Consider the following 20,860-nt stretch of genomic DNA (forward strand, 5'->3'; position numbering starts at 1 on the left):
AAATACCGTCTCCGTCCTTTGATCTCAGCGCTGGGTGGACATCAAACGCCATATTCCATCCGCTTTCCAAACCATGGCAACTCCTTGGCAAAATTTGAGAAACAGCACCGATTTTGGTCCTGAATAACGTCCTTCTATCCCTTTACACTACACCTCGTAGTCCTCGGGTTTGTATAGTAAACTACTACGGCATACCTCAATACACAGCGCACGTGGAAGAGAGATGAATTATGACCCTTCCAAAAATACGCATTTATCATTAGCGTCAGGCAGGCCATTGCTCACTGTCAAAAGGCAGCGGAGAACGGCCCATCGACCCAGATAGAGAAGAAAGTAGGAAATACACTCATTCAAACACCTACCAGTCACAAACAAACGTATAAATCCATCCGAGATGACTACATCCTAAAGAAAAGTCCGCCAGTATTAGAATCCACTGAGAGCAGTTTGAGACGCGACTGCATGGAGCGAGCGCCGTGCGGAAATGAATCAACTAAGAGATGTTTACGGCGAGGCCAGTAAAGTGTAATCCACACTGCTGGAGTTGCGTTCGGACTGTTCTTGGCCTGCTATTGCTGCTTGGCAGGGGGCAGCGGATTTCCACAAGTTACAATCCAAAAAGTGTTATTCCGAGGTGATTTATTCAAATGCGTGCACTTTGCGAGCTGCGGCAGAAATGTCAAAGAAAACTGCCAAAGTTTGGTCTCTCATCTCGGCCTTTTGTGTTCTTGCCAGTCGCCTCAAGTGAAAAAGGAGAGCATTTTCATGCAAATTCCCGGCGCACAATTGCCGGGAGGACAATCTCTTTTCAATACACTGCAAGATAAAGACTGGGTAGGTCCAAGATAATGCCAAACGACACGAAATGCCCCAAGTCTTGAGAAAAATAGAAATGTTGAATCCTGAGCAGACGAGATTTTCTAACTGAACGGACACCAAGTAGGGTAAAAGGTCGCCGGTGACAGTTTTGGAACAAACTGATAACACACGTTATGCGGAGATAGCAAGCAAATTATTTATAAATACACAAATACACACCCGGGTTTAGCGAAACTGCCGTCTTGAGTGACATATGCCAGTGATAAAACCATCAAAATATCTCAGACTAACTTGTAAACATTATAAACAGATGTGCGCGCGAATAATCTCAAAATAAAAAGGGAGAGGAACTGATGAACAATATCCGCGCTCCTCGTGTCCGTGCGCGCGGGTTGCCTGGATGCGCTCGTGGGACTGTCTCCTCCGGTGGGGCGGCCACTCACTCTCTCATCTTCTGGGGGTGGAGCTTCTCATTCCAGCTTCAATTGTTCTCATGGGTTTAATTGATGACGAGAGTTTCCAATCAATAGAGCAGCGACTAATGATATCATCCGCCGTGGTAGCTCCGTCAGTCTGCATGCAAAACGTCAAGGGGCGAAATTATAATGTGTATCGCCAGAGACAGCGGGCTGCCAGCCATGAAAGTGGCCGCGACCTGCACCACCAGAAAATGTATTTTTCTCTCCCACAAGTTGGAGAGTAAAGTGAATTAAGAGTAAAATTTGAACAATTTGCACCTTCACGCTGTGATGATATGTCCCGACCGTCAGAAAAGCCCACAAATAATGATCAGTACGGAAAATTTTCTTCAGCAAAGAAAACGCTTCGGGTTAGGAAAGATTTAACTTGTGGCAGCACTTTAATAGTTTAGCTGCAAGTTAACCAAAATATTGTTTAGCGCGGCGTTCAAGAGAAACTACGACATGTGCGACTTCAGCGCCGATCGTCCCAGTCACATTTGGATTTTGGCGGGAAACCTCCTTATTTCTCCCGGTTCACTTCTTTGCGGCGTTTCATCTTCCTCAACACGACTGGGTCTTACAATTTGGCGTTTACACTGAATTAACCCGACTCTGTCGTCTGAACAAAAATCTGATATCAGCGTATCATATCGTCCGTCTCGTCGTTCGCACCAGCCCAAAGACTTTCTTCATGTATATATTAACCCTTGTCCGATGTTTGTGATGGCCAGACTAAAGCTTGTCATTATCAAAATGGAAGCAGGCTACTCTGAGGCTGATGAAGACGTGATTGTTTGCACCCGATCACCCCGGAACACAACTAGGGTGTTTAGGGTGTTCCCTAGTTCTTGACGGAATGACCGGATTTTCCTGCATGTCTTGAACTCGACAGGAAAACACATCGACGATTCACTTCACAGTGACCTTCTCCTAACCTCTTCACTACTGACTTCGAATGAGTACAGTTCACTTTCCCATCATGGTCTTCCAACATCTTCATGTGGCTGTTAGTCATATTTTACTGTCAAATCGGCCAGGAACAATCTCAACTTCAGTCTCATTCCTGTCAAAAACCGCCTCAAGTCATGTGACCAAAGCCATATATCATTTCACTCTAGAGGCCTATCTCATGTGGCGATAAAGGGCGTCCCACACGTCATGTTAGTCAACAGATTTATGGCAGCGCCTGTCAAAGTGTGACAGGTGTGTCAGCAAGCTTACTTGGTGTTTACAGGCCTTCCTATCTGTTTATCTTGACATTATTATCACCGTCATAGAGATCTAATTGAAAATCAATCATGACATATACGATCATGATCCACTGGCTTCTTTTAATATTTTGACACCAGGAGCTTAGATAGTTTATGATAGCCTCCCCACATCAAAAGTGTGAAGAGATATATCAAGTTTTTATTGCCAATAATGTAAGCTTATATAAACATGACAGGCTTAGGACTGGTGTTTATTGGGTGATCTGATTCAAGACTGGGAAATGAATGATTCTACCGAACACCCCAATGTACATTTACACTAGGCTTTTCTGTGGAGTAAAAGCATTCTCTAGTGTTACCTCACATCACCCATTGTCTAGATGATCGTCCTTCAAGGGAGGTCTATTGTGTCTTAAGTCACCACTGTTCCTGTTTATATTGTTCTAATGTATGTGTGGCATGTTCTGTTTTCTCTGATGACCGTGACTCCTGACTGACCAGCATACAATATACACACTGTCACTGGGTTTCTCCGCTTTCTCGGTTATAACATCGTCGAATACCAGGATCAGCTGCATGCTCTTCCCCTCGCACACTACTTAGGCTTGGTGTAAGTGCTGACTGAGGCCCTAAAGTTCTGGATGGTGTTATAAGGGAATGAAGAAAGCTAACAAACCCAAATGACAGCTATAACTGGTAAACATGTGGTCTGGTCAATGGTACAGAGGTGAAGAAAGCCTCTTATTTCAGCCCTAAAATGTGTATGATGATATGATAAATGAAATAAAGGGAGTTTAAGCAAAGCCAAGTCTGTATGATGTTTCAAGGACAATGCATTTCAGAATAGTCAATGTAGAAGCTTCCACATTGCTTTCACTCTTGACAAAAAACGATGAAAAAAACGATTTTGTGAAATATACCAGACTGACGTTTTGCCTGCCTCCTTTGTCCATATTAGCTGCGGGTACATGAGGCACAGATGCTTGCACTAGTGTGATGCACACAACATCATAATGTTACAATTGCCTGTCAATGACAGTTATGATTGATGGACCTTATTAAGCATGTATGATTCCTCAATGGAGCCCGCAGATACACAACCTTGTCCCAGGGAGCTTACATGAACATCTCATCATGACAGTGTACACGGCGGCTTATCCCTGGGGAGAGGTTATAGATGGGCGCTTGATGCTGCTGGGAATTCTTCATTTTCTGAGCCAAAAAAGATGAGGGCAGCGGAGTAGAAAATGGCAATGTTTTTGTTCGATCGAGTGTGCCAGCCGGGATCGGCCACGGTCAACTGATCTCAGATGACCCTCATCAATCATAGGCAGCAGCGTTTGAAAAACCATTAAATCTACTGTCAGCTTTTTTTCATGACAGGTTCCACCCCCTGGATACGTCAAGCTAGAGACTCCTTTCATCCTGATCACAAAAAAACAACATTTTCCTGTTGAAGCATTGCCACACACGCCAAAGGTGGCCAGCGACTGTGGACGGTGATATGGACGCCCGCAAATATGGCTGCCTAAGTACAACTCTTAAAGAGCACTTCTGCAGAAACACTTCCAAATATTGATATATACATACAGGGATGCCATCAACCATCCATCCTCGTATACCAGGGGTTTTGAATATACTCTCCCTCTGGATAATTCAAACATATTTTGTACATGAAGTGGGAGAGAATAAGTTACGATGACTGCAAGAGGATGACCCTGGTATTCAGGATGGACTCTACCTGGTGACTTTCCTGCTGGTCCGTCGGCAGTTCTAGTCCCTCTTCATAGGGCCAACTGTAATGTTCCTCAAGTCCCACCCAGCGGTCTCCTACATGTGGCACTGACGAACACCACATAATGTGCATTACAGACCCAGCCTCTGTCGCATTCCTTATTAAAACTCTACAGTGCCATTCTTTAATTTTGAAAATGAGAACCATTCACGAGTTAATAGGATAATAGATATATCACATGGCATAAAGTAGAGACTAAAAGTGCTTATTCGATTGTCCAATTAAACATATCTGTGACAGTAATTGCAATAATTACAAATGGTTGTAATGAGATCGTGCACCAAAATCATCAAATTATCACCATTATTTTCTCTGCCATGTTAAGTTTAATTGTTCAAAGTTGATTATTTTCTTTAATGAAGCATTCTGTTGCTGAACTCGCATGAGCTGAACTTCAGTCTGGCCACAAAATAAGCCTGTGGAGTTATTTGATGACCAACTTCCATGGCCGAGCCATACAATTCATCACCTCATACAAGCAGCCAGGCCATAGGTCCACCCATATTTCGCCAGCAAATCATGGTGAAATGTAGGCCTGTAATTGAGCAATAATCGCCATTCTGAGAAGGAACATGGAATGCATTGTGAAAGCCTTTGGCTCTGATTTGTCTCTAGTCTCTATGCCTCTATAAGTAGGCTACCTATGTCCTAATCTGTGAATACAAGAGACCGACATTATATTGTATCTTTCCATACCATGATATGTACACTGATTGTTTATTTGATATCAATGTCTGCAGAAGCAATTTCATTGACAAATAACAGCTGCTGGGCTCAGCAAGGCCTATGCCCATGTATTACATGTACTAGGCCTACATCATCAGGCATATACTCTCTGATGGATAATGTTTGATCAGACTGTCTTGATCGGTGTTAATGCCCAACATCATTATGTGTCCCTGTGGTTATTTGTTAGGTGAAATTAACATTCACTCATGTAGGATCAGTCACTGTCGGAATACCTTTTGTGACCATTGTCGTGCTGAAACTATAAGTTGGATCAACCAGGTCATTTATCCATTGACAATGAACTGGGAAAGCAGTCAGAGAATATGTGAAATATTGCTGGGGCTGTTCATTCCTTCAGGATTAACCGCACATATCCTAATCCCACACCAATATTAACAATATTAGCCCCCTCCATGGTATGCTACATGTTGCCATGGCAGAATACTGTAACTCCTTGGCTGAGGGATAAGAAAGATCCCCCCCGGACTGGAAAGGTGTTAACATGAAGCCTTCTTGAGGCTTATGGGTCTGACTCCTAAACATGCCTTTGGCAACAAGGCTGCATGCAACTGTTTATTGATAAAGGAGTACCCGCCCTTATCTCAGGTACAGCAGCTTATAGGCAGACAGGTCCCACTAAGGAAAATGTCCATTTCACCAGTGGTTTTGTCACCCTATGGGTTCGGGCGAAACATGCTCATTCTCCAGCACTTCATCAGATCTTACCAAGTTTTCTCCAGAGCTGATTTTTTGCTTCCAAGGGATGGTTAGTCAGTCAGAAAGAACGCAGGAACTCAAACAAGAAGCAGTTTTTTCAGACCATAGAAGCTGTTCATATCCGTCCATTAAATGGGTTAAAATGGGTTAGCGGTGTTCAAATCTAAGACATATACACAACTCTCCAGAAACAGCTCTTTTTCCTGAAATCAACATTGATGGGAATGGATCCTGACAAGTGACGAGGCTTTGTTAATAAGAAGCGGAGAACATGATTCCCAGCAGGTGGGAAAGTTCCGCCACGGAGAGGTGAAAAAAGCCACACACCAAAAGGAGGAGATTGCAAACAGGAATTCAGTGGAAAAGTCTGAAATCTATTAGAATAGTCAAATTATTAGATATCGATATCAGGAGATATTGCAGGAATCCTACGGCAGCCCCTTTAACGCTCAACACACCCTCAGGGATAAGGGGACGACTTTCGCCTGGGCATGCAAGCTGTGGCCTTATCATTGACAGTCGAAGAATATTCGCTCACTTGACAAAACCCATTAAAAAAGGCCATAAATAATCCCTTTTTTGCACACAGTTAATGATGGTGTCTTAACAGTTCATTTATCTTTTGTGTGTTTTAAAAATGGAAACATGAAAAACCTGCTACCGTTTACTTAACTATTATGGGGGGCTAATGGGTGATGTAGAAATGGCAGTAAATCATGGAACCTTCAGGTACAAGGCACAAATCATCCAATGATTCCACCAAGGAAACTGTACGGGACACGCAGTGATATGTTTGAAGAAGAGCATTTTGAACAGCTTCCATCCTTCTGGACCAAGAAACTGCACATCGCAGACCTCTATTTCCCTAAAGATTGAAATGGACTGCAGGCTTGCGATCCCAGGCCCCACGGTACAGCAGCCTGCGATCCCAGGCCCCACGGTAGAGCAGCCTGCGATCCCAGGCCCCACGGTACAGCAGCCTGCGATCCCAGGCCCCGTGGTACAGCAGCCTGCGATCCCAGGCCCCACGGTAGAGCAGCCTGCGATCCCAGGCCCCATGGTACAGCTTCCTGCGATTCCAGGCCCCACGGTACAGCAGCCTGCGATCCCAGGCCCCATGGTACAGCTGCCTGCGATTCCAGGCCCCACGGTACAGCAGCCTGCGATCCCAGGCCCCATGGTACAGCTGCCTGCGATCCCAGGCCCCACGGTACAGCAGCCTGCGATCCCAGCCCTCATGGTACAGCTGCCTGCGATTCCAGGCCCCACGGTACAGCAGCAGCTGCTTGAAATCATACCTTAAACAATGTGCATTCTCATCTTCTCAAAATAATCGTGATCCATGAAAACGTATGTCCCAGAATGATCTGCTCTCAGCTCCAGCGTGTTTACAGTGATATGCATTCACATGTACTCCGTATCAATGTAATCCAACATAAAGCATAAACTGGTATATAAGCATACCATCATGCACAAGAATGACCAAAATGAAATTTAACACATGCAAGTGCGAACTTAATAAGACTGATAGTGTCTCAGATTTCCACTCGGACCATGAGTTAACCTAAACTTTATCTCCCATGTTTATATGCAGCAAATTAAATCACAATTGAGCACTTATTGGTTATCGTACAGGGCATTCCAATGTGACAGCCGAGTACTATTTCTATCGCGATTCATTTACATCAAGGAATGGGGGATGCTCTCCAGGTTTTCTAGAGGTAGAGGCAAAGTGCCTTGCTCAAGGACACAGACATGGCATTCCTATGTGACACTGGTGTGTGCCGAGCGCCATTTCCATCCCGAGTTATTTACATCAAGAAATGAGTGACAGTCTCAAGGACTCCTATGCTATCAGGTGTAAGTAAGGTAAAGTGCCTTGCACAAATGACAATCTGATATGACAGAGGAGTGTGAACTAGTAACCAGTAACTCAGTACATCAAGTTAGATAATGAGAGACATATCTAGGTTGTCCCTCTCATTCACCACCAAAACCTGTCCAGTTAGACGCCCCTATTAGTATTACAGATAATTTCAATTCCATTTTCTTATCAGTTTTCGAGAGGAAACTAAAGTGGTAACATCCATCAGCCCTTGACAATATATCATAAAAATACAATAGGAACAATGACTGACAATTAAGATTGACATTTCAAAGTATTCCTTTCAATCGCCCGCATGTATCATGTGCAAATAAAATTTAGGAGGGTGTTTTTCCTTGGCTTCCAGCTGTGAAGTGAATCACATTCTGCTATTTCATGGGAGAAGAAATGAGACACTAAATGGTTGTGTCAGTCCTCTCCACCGAGACGGTATCAAGATAATCATCAAACCCAACCCGGGTGCCGCGGCGGTGCAGAAAAACGGCCCAGAAATCAAATCAACGTCACACAAACCCTTCCAGGTAAAAAGCAACCTCAGAAAAAACACACCGAGGTCAACCTTTTTGCAGAATAAATGGATTTTCAGCGAGATTCTGTCAGAAGTGATGCATGTCAATCGCGATGTTGTGGACGGGATGTAAGCGGAGATGGGCGACACAAAAAGTGCCAGGATGTGAATACGGAGATGTGACAGTCGGTGATGAGCGATGACAGGCGTGGGTCAAATATGACGTCCGTGTCCTCGGGCAAGGCACTTAATGGAGTTTTTGGATAATTTAGTTTCCTTATTGTTTCGTGTGTTCTCGAGTACGCAGAAGCTTAAGTTGAGGCTTGGCTGAGAGACGTCTCATAAGAGGTTCCACGTGAGGTGCAGAGGGTCTCGTACCACTGTCCCATCACTTATTTGAAGAAACTTCAATTTGACCCTAAAAACCAGCAGGGCGTCTTTCTCTAGGGCCTCTTTTCTCAGTCTCCCGGACTCTTTATGCCTATCTGAGATGTCAGTTTGACAATCATATCTTACCCCATATCTCCCTCCTCGAATACAGAGTCAGTCGCATGCTCCTCTTCTTGCACATATATGATCTTAAGTGACCAGTGAAAGGCCCTGGGTTCAGGATGCCATAGCTCATGCCTATAGCTAAGAAGATATGTCAAGTCAGCTAACATTTAAACTTTTTTTTACATCTACGAAAGCAAGAACAAATAATCTGGGTACAAAAAAGACTTGTTAAGTTGTGATAATGGAAATACTAATACGATCTAATTTGACAAGAGAGAGTAAAATAGGCCGGCATGTCCATAAAAGGTCAAACTGGTCGTTATTTTTGTGCTGATCCTCACGAGAAGTCAGCAAAAGGTCGATTCTCCTTTGGAAAACTTTTGAACCTTTTGTTGGTAATATTATACAAAATGATTAGGAATGCTAGGTGGGATTTTAATCAGTGACATGCTGTAATTACCAGATCAGACACTTGGACAATGAAATCGTGGAATTTGTTTGCAAGATTTGGTGATTATGTTGGTAATGTTAGTATCTAAATCACCAGACCAGAAAATGTCCCACATTAACAAAAGCAACCTATTTCTAGTCCAGATTAATTGGTTGATTCAAAATATAAGTTGTATGTATGTTTTTTTTTCCTGTGAAGACATTTAAAAAGGCACAGTAAGATTTGAATTAAGCTTAGAAAAGTCTGTCTGGAATGTTACATGCCCTGGTCAAGATTGGTAGGGGGTGCTGCACTTCTCTTCTGTCCCCTCCTGAGATCCAGCCCTGCGGAGGACCACATTTACTCCCCTATAAACTCGTCACTGGACAATGGCCCAAACCGCATCAGTTCTCATTGATTCCAGCCTCGGAATGGGGAGACGATTTTCCTGCTATGTCTGGCGATGGGCGGGTAATTGCTTTATCGACAAGCGAATCAATAGCCATGATGGATGTCCACGGACCAGTGATCCGCATTTTCAATTTATAATTAACTGTCAAATACCTTCTATTTCACAGAGGCAATGTCCCATCAATCATAAGTATAGCTGCACATGTCCATATACAGCTTAGAGCATGATTAATCAACAAACTAGTTTGAATTTAAACAGAGCTAGCAGCCTCAGGTCTGAAAGGTGTTGGCTGACTTGCCGGGTTAGCAGAAAAAAAGTCAAAATTTTGAAAGATTTCCAAAGTCAAAAAAGTTTTGTGACTGATGATGTTGGTAGCAGAAAAAAACCATTGCAAAGAATGTTGCATCTTGACCCTCAAAGTATTGACATTGCTCAGCTTCCAGAGAGCACGCGGGCGTAGGGTACAGAGGCAATACTGCTGGATGTTCAGTATGAGAATGTTGTAGCTAAATAGCTTTACTGTCTATCCTTGGCCAAAGTTATAATCTCCAGCTTGTTCATGGAGGTATAATCTACGAGGCTGGTTACTCTATAGTATCATCAAGCATTGCCTCCAATGGGCTCAAACCAAGCAAGAAATCATTGCAGAGAATTATGGCAATAAAACTACTTATTCCAATCTATAACATTAGGCACTATTGTCAGGAATTAATACCAGTTAAAAGCCCTAATCCCCAATCAAATAATTTCCATAATGAGTGTGAGGGGTTGTCGGGCCCACACACAGTTTAGGAGAGTTACAACAGAAATAAAGGCGTATTGTCCGACCAACACTGAAGCTGCCCCCTTCTATTGTCTGAGCAGTTTTACAAACATTGTCACAAGTTTTTAACCTGAAGCTTGATTTGTCCCTTTATTTCCTCTGTGTCTGAATAGGGAGGGTCAAACTCAGGTGGGGAGAGGATTTAAAATGTCATGCATGCACCTTAAGTGGATGATTGGGTGAGTGCGGGTGTCTTTTCATGCGGGTAATGTGAAGACCCCTCCAACTGGTTGTGTCGTTATGGCTCGTCTGGGCAAACAGAGATGTCACAGGGGGATGTCATCTCTAAAGGTGGTGATATTGGGCTAAGCTTATTTCACAGCAGACTGAAATGTGAAGTAGAATCTAGAAAGTCAGATGGTCTCTGGTCCGCTTCATTTTTGGGTCATGTAGGAGAAATGTTGGATCCAAAAACTGAGGAACCCATCAACATTAATAGTCCAACGAAACACTCTTGCATTCTTCACAAAGACTAAAAAAGTGTTTTCACTTTGGCCATCTCCTTTGTCTTACACCTACCTCTGGTGTTGACTGCTTCCTAAACAAATGATGAGGTGTTGACAGGCCTCTGTTTGGCTAAGCACGAATGGCTTTCGTGTTTATTTTGATGACTTTTTATCTGCGTGGTTCTTAGTTTTGGATAAGACGAAAATTTGTGTAGGTCTTCCTGACCAAATCAATTTGAAATAAGTTTCATCGCCGCAACACCACAGACCGATTGATTTCTGTTCATGGCCGATATTGCCACAAACCAGCCAGACCCACTCGAGACAATTCATTCATCATTTCTCAGCAAGAGACTTCATTTCGCTGTGTTTCAAACTCACCAGGGAACGGCGATATATCACTTTAGAACGGAATCTAGCTTCAATTCCATGCATCGATGGACACGCGGATCGAAGATGAGGTTGGCTGGGTCACATTTCAACCAGAATTAAATCACTGTTGTTTGAACTGTTAAACTCATGCAAAACAAGACTTCCGTGTTCATCAACCTGGCCAGCTGGTGAAGCCATGTCATCTAATGGTGGAGGTGAAGCTGGCATCAAAATTGACCTCTGCGTTGATATATACCCCAGTCTGATATGTGGTGATAGTCAGGACATGACCAGTGAATCTCTCAAACTCGTTGGCTATCTTATCAAACCAATAGCCATCTGGTGGCAATCAATACAACTAGATGTTTAGGTGACAAATCTCTCAGCTCGGGTGATGGCACCTTGATGTGTTCTGCTGACTGTTTCTGACATACTGCCACAAACAAGCTCAATGCTTTATTTGATGAGGTGTTATCCTAATAGGTCATTCATTTCAATCGGGCACCGCAGTAAGGTCTAATGATAATACCAATAACAATTAGCATCATTAATAACCTGGTAGCATTCATGAGCACAAATCGTGACTGATGTGATTCATAGTGTATACTGTAACAAACATTCAAATAACCAAACCAGTACTTGTAAACGTACCACTTGACTGATGTCATACTGACCCTCACCATCAGTTCACAGGCAAACTGTGCAATTACCACCTTCGTAACCCCCAAGTTGAAAACATCCACCAGGTTTTTCCAAACACACTTCTGGCTGAAAAAGGAAATTCTTCTTTATTTCAATGTAGTTCATCAGGATATTCAGAGTTTTCAAGGACTGATGAGGATGACATCTTCTGTAATATGGACGACAGACGTTGGCACGAGAGTCCACCCTAATCAAAGTTGCATTCTAATTAGCAAAATAGTAAGACACCTTATCTCTGTCCCTCTAGGATGAGTTGTGCCATTGTCCTCCTTCAAGCACGCTCCTCTCCGGGCCATGTCGACCACGCTCCCGTGACTCGGTGTGCGTTATGGGCCAGATCCGGCCCCAGCTTTGGGACGTTTTGATTGACAGACAGGCAGATGGGTAGCGCTATTTATAGTAACCAATTACATCACAAGACAATATGATGTGTTTGCCTCCATTGTTTCTGTTAATGATATTCAGTATCTAGGAGCATGCCTCTCAGACGTGACGTCTCTGCTCGGAGGTGACAAGTTTAGTCTTTGTTGTATTGGAGCTCTCGTCTGCCTCCCCACTTTAATTATCTCATTCAGACGATGATCACCTCTTGCTAAAGGGGGAATATGGTGTCTCCAGGTTGTGACATCTACCAGCAGCTCTGTGTACCTTAATGTGGGCCAGCTGGCTACTGCCTATAGCCTCCCTTTAACCGTTTGTCAGGTCAAATGGTGATGTCTGAAAGACACCGAACCTGTAACAAAATACTTATGTTACTTGCTTTGGCAGAATAGATAAAATGGCCCGTATTTGAGTTGATTAACTTGACATTAGGTAGGCCCACTTGAGCAGTCATGACCAAAGCCACATCAATACTCACTTACTATGAACACAGTCACTTTACTCCAAGATGAAATTTATGAGAGTGGAGCGAAGTTTAATGAGAAATTATGCTAATTCTGGACGATCAAATTTCAATGTCACACCTACTGGAGCAGGGAAATGAATCTCCGTTAACCAAAAGGGTTCAAATTAATTCCCTTCGGTTAAGATTTGATAATCTTTCCAAAATTTCCTAAGACCCTGATTAGCAAAAGGTCAGCAGTACAAAGGGAGACTTGCAAGTTACGCGCCGTAATTAGAAGATAAGATCGATGACTATGAGATGATGCTAACCAATCAAATCGTACTTATGTGTCGCATTATGTGCATCGATGTCAAGTCGGCATAATGGTGCCAAATCTCGCACCTTGCGAGACATCTGCCCTGCCATGATTGAGGACTCATAACAACAAATTGCCTCACAATACGAAAAATAATTATCTTTTCTTAGGAGAAATGTGGAAAAGTTGGCATAATTCATTAAGTAATTAACACGTTGATTGGAGCGCGCCACCTGCTCAAGAAAAGACAAGTCAACTATCAGGGATGATTCATTGTCTCCCAAGATATAATGAATGTGATGTCATGATCTCCGCCTTCAGATAAGGAAAACAGCAATTAGAGATCACCCTTGGAGATCAGCAAGACTCTTGTATGGCATGGGACAAGGAGGGGTAGGGGTTACCTCATTGTTTAGTCAGAGAAGCCCAGAAGCTCAATTGGTAGAGTACTAGACAGTCAATCCAAGGATCTCCTGTTCAAACCACAATCACAATAATTTGTGTTTTCATCTCAGCAAATATTACAAGACTCATACTGTTTTTATTCTCTGAGAAAACTTTTTCCCAGGATAGTCTTTTTCTTGCTGTTATTTTTTAACTGAGACTGCTGGCAAATTCAACAATTCGAACAAAAGCATTATCACGGTAAACTCAAACCCACGGTATTCTTCACAAAAAGTGCAAGTCGTTTTCAAAGCAGCCATTAGGTTATTTGTGCTGGTATGCTGTAATGGGCAACATGATACGTCCACCTTGCAAACCTAACCCCACAGCCGGGCAAAAACGTCTCACCCATTACACTCCCGTTACACACCCCTCGACCCCCAGCACTATGTTTGGCCAAAACCTACTTGAAACCAGTTAATGAAATCATCTTCTCAGCAATTCACAGCAGTTAGGCCGCTTTTTCCAGCTCTACAATTAGTACCCGGGTAGAACTGGTGAGAACTTGTACAAATACCTTCTTAAATAACAGAAACAGGCTCTTTGCTTGTTTGCCCGCTTCATTTATGCCATCTCCATTTTCTGTTTGTTCTCCGCGAAAACTACTGTCATTTTTCTATCACGAGCAGACGTGTTTGTTTACCTCAAATACGCTCAAGTGTAATGACTGCCAAGTGGTCCCCACCCAACAATTCAGGCATTTTTTAAATTTCTCATGTGCTACCATGGTGTACAAGTTGTGAGAGGGCGAGGTTTGTTCTAAAACTGAGCCATGTAACTCGTGTATTTTACTTTGTCCAAGGCGCCCTGCCCTGCTAATCAGCTCTTGGCCACTGACAAATCCCCCTTTGGGCAGCTGTCCCAACTTGTGATAGTGTGAATGTTTGGAGTCTGTTTCACAACTCAATCACGCACCAGATCAAGTCTTCTCCTCCTTCGACCATCATGTGATGTCCCAAATCATATCCAAGAACTTGAACCGTTAATACTTTTTCAGGTCATATCAACATGTTTTCTTGTAAGTGCTTTATTCTGAGTGTCCGCCTAAAGTTCCCAATAACATCTGACTAGGCCATAGAGAAGATACAACTACAAAGAGGTGCAACTCTATTTGTTTTGATTAGTAAGTAAATCATGATGAATATCATAATTACCACAGGCCCAATACCCAGGCCTTACCTCTCCCCAACTCATAGAGCATAATCCGATGTGTGTACCTGTAATACTTGTATCCCTTACCCTTACGGGCTGCCTAATGATGCACAACATTTGTTATTTATACACACTATTGCTAATTAATAAAGAAAGGTAAACAGAGTTGAGTAGGTTCTTATTGATGTTGTGAAAGGGACTGAAAAGAATCGACCACACTCAATGTTATTGAAATGAGAGAGAACTGGCCCTTCCATTGCAGTCTATTCATTCATCTAGAGATCAACCCCTCATACATCCACCAATTTTAGTTCTTGACCATGTCACTTTATAGTTACCATAACAGTAGGTGTCCTCAACAAGATATGTGGATATACTACTGTGCAGTGGGATGCACAGGAAACATCCTGACCATACTTCATAGGAATAAGGATTGTAATCTTGGGCAAGGCTCCTCACTGAAAATGTTAATTTTATCTGATCATTTTCATAATAGCCACCTGATAAGGTTAAGGATTAACCCCTTGGGCAAGTTTCCACACCTGTTCACAGTAACCAACAGTAACCGTTGAGAGCATTCCGTCTGACCAAACCAATCACATCAGTAGTAACACAACTATGTTTTGAATGTGAGGAATGAGGATTCCTGTTCCATCTGATCAGTATCGTTATTATAGGTGAATTAGAATGATCCTCCTAAAGGCTCGGCCTAATTGGTCATTCAGAGAAAAGGAGAACATAATCTTCACATATACAATGATGCCAACTTCAAAACATGATTTTACTCTTTAAGTGTGGGGAGGTCATCATACAGTTCCCTCCTGAGAAAGGCCCACGATCTGTTTTCCTTTATACACAAAGTTGAAATCATTGGACACAAATGATTTTAGCTGAACAAGGCAGTAATATGCACCGTCACCAATCGGCAAACCGAAAGAAAGACTCCATCTTTCCCTGTCTAATGTTGACGTACCGACCACAGCCACGGTCCACTTGCGGCCAAGCTGTGGCTAGACACAGATCATCAAAGGGAATAACACACTCTAGTACGTCTTATAATTTACCAATTATTTCGTTACACTGCCTCTCAAATACCAATTATCTTGGTGAAAATGAAATTTACAATACAGGAAGCCCCAGCAGTGACCTCAACGCCTTTTATTAGTGGCCTAAACCTGATTCATCCGACCACAAACTTCACGAAATCAAACTGAAAATTGAATATTTTCACTTGGATAGTTGATATGAATTGTTTGTGAAGGGGAGGACCCTGTTCACTGGTTCATGTAATTAACCCACCTGGGCTCAAATTGTCTCCCTTTTCCCCTCATCACCAGGGGAAGGGACCAAAGTTACGCTATGGGCTCCAGTGGTAGTTTAGTGAATGAGTTTTGAGGTAAGGGGGGATGAGGAGTAATCAACTAATCACTCTAATATCCAGTATCTTGGGCAAGACCATGGCCAAGCCGTTTTCCACCCCAATCCTGCAATCCTTCCTCACTTGAGATTTGCTTTCATTCACAGCGTTGTTTTGATATGAGATGTGTCGGGCCGCTGCCCAGGGGTTCTAGCTCTTGTCACAATGGCCGCTGTGATCACGTATTTCCCTCCAATCACACGCTTGATTTAACTATCATCTCATGTTTTGATATTTGGAGAGCACTCCATATTTGGTCATTGAGCTGGAAGGGGATCGGGCTGCATGGTGATCTTCTACTCAACTGCTCCGAGATCTCCAAAACATATGATCGTGATTTCTTTAGCTTCTTCTCATTTCAGCATTTTAACCAACATTTTTTGAATGCAATCATCACAGTTGTCTGCATGCATGATCATTACCGAGATAAGACACTAACCCCTCAATCCTACTACAAAACACGCCATCTGAACCAAAATGGTGATTATTGTAAGCTCGGATAAAAACTATTCGCGACCCATGATGCGATGGATAATACTTTGTGACGCTGATTTCCTCTTTGACTGATTCATCATTTTAGTTTGATCGCGAACGATTCCCGCGAGGATGGCATTCTTCCTGAGCTGAAGCTTTTTTCAAAATGATTGCACAGATGATAGCATACCATCATGATCTGAATTAAACTGCTGTATGCGGGTTTGGCTTTGGGCGTGATTCGGTTGAACCCTTCAGACATCATAAAACAAGAGCTTTCCAAGAACAGCCAATGTTGGGACCAATGGCTTCTTGGTCAACATGGAAACTCCATATCAGTCCAAGTGGAAAATAAACACAGCCAGCCAAGCAACCATAAAACAGCTAGCGCCAACAAGCCAATGTTATTCTTAACAAGGATTATATGGACATTATGATGGAATATATACAATGTTTTGTTGTATCTGGCTTGTTGGGAGGGGCACAAATAGTTTAAGTTGCACAGATTGGAAAACATATTAGTGAACCTTTTGTCTCTTTAATGACTGTTTCATTTATTCAAATATTTAGTTGAATTGGGCAGGAAAGGACCACAAACACTTTAGGAGACTTCATGTAGGCCTATGTAAGTGGAATTGGCAGGAACTTTCAAGAAGTTTTATCGACGACACTCTAGAATTAAGCTGATGTCATATTTAATTGTAAAACATCACGTAACCAATGTATTGTTGTTTTTCCAGCAAATATGTCATAAAAGTTAAAACACTCAGCAGTAAATGTTGGGCCTATTTGTTCTATAGAATCTGTCTTTAGTAGTGTGGTCAAGATTTGCCATTCTCAGGATAATTTATCATATATCCTGAAGGGTGACCCTTCAACTATAATTGTTCTTTAAGAACGAATCTCAGAGTAACAGACGCGGATACTGACACATAACCTCAATACCACAGCGAATCAAATCAGTGAATTTACCAAATGATAAATCTCTGATATTGAGTGAGAACATTTGAGATATGAATGTCTACTTCTATTACTGTCATAATTATTCCCTGTAAATAAGTTAACAACATGGTTGCAGAGTTCAAAGTTAAAATGGGGACATTCTCTTTGAAAATATTGGAATACAGCAGCCAATGGGTTGGCAAAACAAGTCAGTCATGACACCATGTTCTAACTTAGCCCGGTATAGGTTTAGCTTAGTAATTAATGGATTGGTCTTAGAGTGGTAAAATAGTACAATATTCATACAGCAGGAATGATCTTTCGAAATATTCTTCAATTCCTCCCCCCGCCCGTTTTTTCCCGCCTATGTCACAAGTCAAAACGTCTCATTACCAGATCACCTGCGGGGAGAACATTGCTATTATTATTCCCGACATGCCCACGTAATAATCACAGGTTCAGGAGGGGCAGGTGGAGGCAGTGACACTAGTACAACATTTGTTTCTTCTGACTTCTGACTTTTGTCAAGAAATACCTGCAAAGAATAATCAAATTTATCAGACAAAATGGCGAGGAAAATGAACTTACCATCCAAATGCGTCAAATTAAAATTGAGTAATCCACAATGATGAAATGGAACTAAAGCACTATCGTGTCAAAATATCCAAATTCTTGGTGCGATATTCCCAGAAAGAGCAAGCAAACAGTTCAGATCAGATCCTCAACAAGTAAGACTGTCTATGCATGGATATTATGGAGATTAGCCGAGGGCATGCCCAACTCAAGGTTCCAACCCAAGATAAACACGAGATATTTACTAACGCAGAAAGTGAATGGCATGGATTCCAAGTGCAAGGTGATTGGTTAAGACTTCTGGAGAGAAAGTGACATCGATCTCTTATGGACAGTGGATAGCAATTTGATGTTTTTGTCTCATATTTGAAGGCTTTTTTCTCAAAATGTGTAAGAAAGTAGGTTCTGCGAGGGGCCTCCTCATAATTTCTGTCCAGACAGGTTATTGATGCCAGGGCGTCAACATTTCTCCAAAAGGCAGAGTAAGGTCAGCCAGAAAGTGAGTGACATCCGCCATCCATAACGATCACTCTCAACTCTCAAACTGCCGATTCAAATCCAATGAAAAGAAAATCATAGATTTAATTAAGTTGTTTTGTTGGTGTTGAGGGGCTTGTCTGACCATTGTCCAAACTAGGTCGACTATCTCTGCTGATTTGGCCGCGGCGTTGATATTCAGCCTCAAAATTCTGAAAGAAATTGTCAAATTTTATATTCCGCCACAGCTGAGAAAATCAAGACTTTCAGGACCACAGGGATGTTTAATTTAATTGAATGTCACATGACAGGTTTGATTGACAGTGCCCGCACATAACTGCTTATTACTGAAGACAGACTGTGATTTCTTGAATGAATTATAGAAATTTTGAATTATTATGCACTGTTCTGAAATCAGAACGACTTGGAGTGTGTAATTATCTTATTGTCCACAGCTCATGGGACAGGTTTTCAGGCGAATATGACAAGGAGCAGAAGACCTTCGCCTGCCTATCGTTTTGCCTTGGTAACACATGGACCATCAAAACTTTGTCATCTGAAGGCGCACTTTTTTGTGTCAAAGCTTCAATCCACAGAGAACTCAAAACTGACCAATGCTCTAGTTATTATCTCAAAGTCACTGCCATTGTCTAATTGCAGATGAGTATTGATGAGAACCTTGGTAGTAGTGAGGGTCACTGCCCCCTCCACACAGAAGGCGAAGACCTCATTTAACCTCTCTCCTGCGCAGCATAAACATCTCCCGAAGACAATACCCTCGAGTGACCTTCACGTTGAGTTGATCACTCACACACTTCTCATCTTTCAATCTCACCCGCCATTCTGACCAACAATAGTTATTATATTTACCAACGACTGAGTCCACTCTTCTATTTATTTTCTATTTCCTGCCAGAGAAGTTTCTCCCTTCATTCTCCATTGTCAACAGAGTTCATACGGAGTGGGTGGCTTCTCGGGCCTAATCCTTTCAGAAGTTCAAAATTCTGAAAATGTTTGAGTCAAAAAAAATTTGGGACTGATGATGTTGGTTCATTTTGAGCAGAAAACAAAAAACCAGTGAAATTTTTTTTGCCTTATGAAAGGCTCAGTACATCTGTAGATTTGACCCTCCCTTTGACTGAGGCACATGCACATTGTGCATTTTCCATTTCCTGCCTGAGAGGGATGTTTCTCCCTTCAGTAGGGCTTATCTCCGTAAGGAACAGTTGTTGGCTTTCAGGCCATCAGAGGGAGGAACGATCTCAGGGTTTACAACAACCCCACAGCCCATCAAGATGGCAGATCGCTTTCTAACAAGACATTGGTCATCATGTCCGTGGTAAGTCATTCAAATCTGTACATGCATATTTGTCATGCGACCAGATTAAGGTAATCCTGAGAAATTGCTGATTCATCACTTTCTAGTCAAGGAAATTGACTACTTAGGAGACGTCAATCAAGCCATGAGAACGACCGTACTTTCAATAATCATTGGGTGGGAGTATGCAGGTTGGCAAAATGTGAGTGGTGCGTTCATCACAGGATGAAACTTATAAGCTTTGTCTGAGAGGTGGTGAAAAAAACACTGGTCTATTGAGGGGGTATGCTGCCCAAGGACAACAAGATAGCACTTTAGACCTCACAACATGATCGGCATATCCTTCCTCTGACCAACCAATCAGATACCATTCCGACAAGAACAACTCTTTATCTTGGCACAACGACTCGCATTACCACTCTGGAATCATGGGATAGCACCAGAGGCGATCACAGATTATTGCCTCGTGTGCCATCAGAGTGAATATCTATCAAACGGCTCCTGCCGGCATTCCAACGCAATCCAATACCTCCAGCTATTAGGCAAGTAAAATCAACCAGTTTAGTTGTCAAATGCCATCGACTTCTTTAATTGTGAAAAGGAACTGTTTGAAAAGGTTAACACTTTCCAAATTGTTGTCAGTTCCACACAAAATCAATATAGTTCCATACTCCAGGGCTTATTTTTACTGATATGATTTTAGTCGAAATCCAACCGGATTTGCTGCAGGCCAAAAAGGAGAAAAGCTATCTCTTATCAAAGAAAACACCCATGAAGGCTGGACTGTTTTTAACCAACTTTTCCCACAGTAGCTTAACCAGCTCTCACAACATCACTTTGACAAGTATTAGATTATAGAAGTCTCAAATAACAAACACACATCTGAGGAAATAAAAGATACCTTACGGAAATTATGCTTCAGGCATGAAATATTGCATTTCAAGTGAAAGAAAACTAAAACTTCCACTGAATTTGTTCACTTTTTACATCAGTTATCCGAGCATAAGTCCGACTGCTTCAATCAACACATTTACTCTGTCTAATTATTCAATTCAACTGCCCATTTCTCAAGGCTACATTTCAGTAAACTTGAGCGATCAATTTAAAGTTACGCCC

General features: G+C 42.3%; 1 protein-coding gene across 3 annotated transcripts in view; it reads right to left on the reverse strand.

The window, feature by feature from the left end:
* LOC135489224 (fibroblast growth factor receptor-like 1) overlaps positions 1 to 18,356 on the reverse strand; it is a 65,343-nt gene extending 46,987 nt beyond the window's left edge. Inside the window, exon 1 of one of the 3 annotated variants that reach the window (XM_064774473.1) lies at positions 17,965 to 18,356. In XM_064774473.1, the coding sequence (XP_064630543.1) occupies positions 17,965 to 17,967 (3 nt within the window). In that variant the 5' untranslated portion in view covers positions 17,968 to 18,356. Of the gene's footprint in view, positions 1 to 6; positions 276 to 362; positions 975 to 17,964 lie in introns of those variants that run through there. The other 2 variants (XM_064774474.1, XM_064774475.1) reach the window with 2 other exon arrangements.
* Between the last annotated feature and the right edge of the window lie 2,504 nt (positions 18,357 to 20,860).

Source organism: Lineus longissimus, chromosome 6 (genome assembly GCF_910592395.1).
Source record: "Lineus longissimus chromosome 6, tnLinLong1.2, whole genome shotgun sequence".
NCBI lineage: Eukaryota > Metazoa > Nemertea > Pilidiophora > Heteronemertea > Lineidae > Lineus > Lineus longissimus.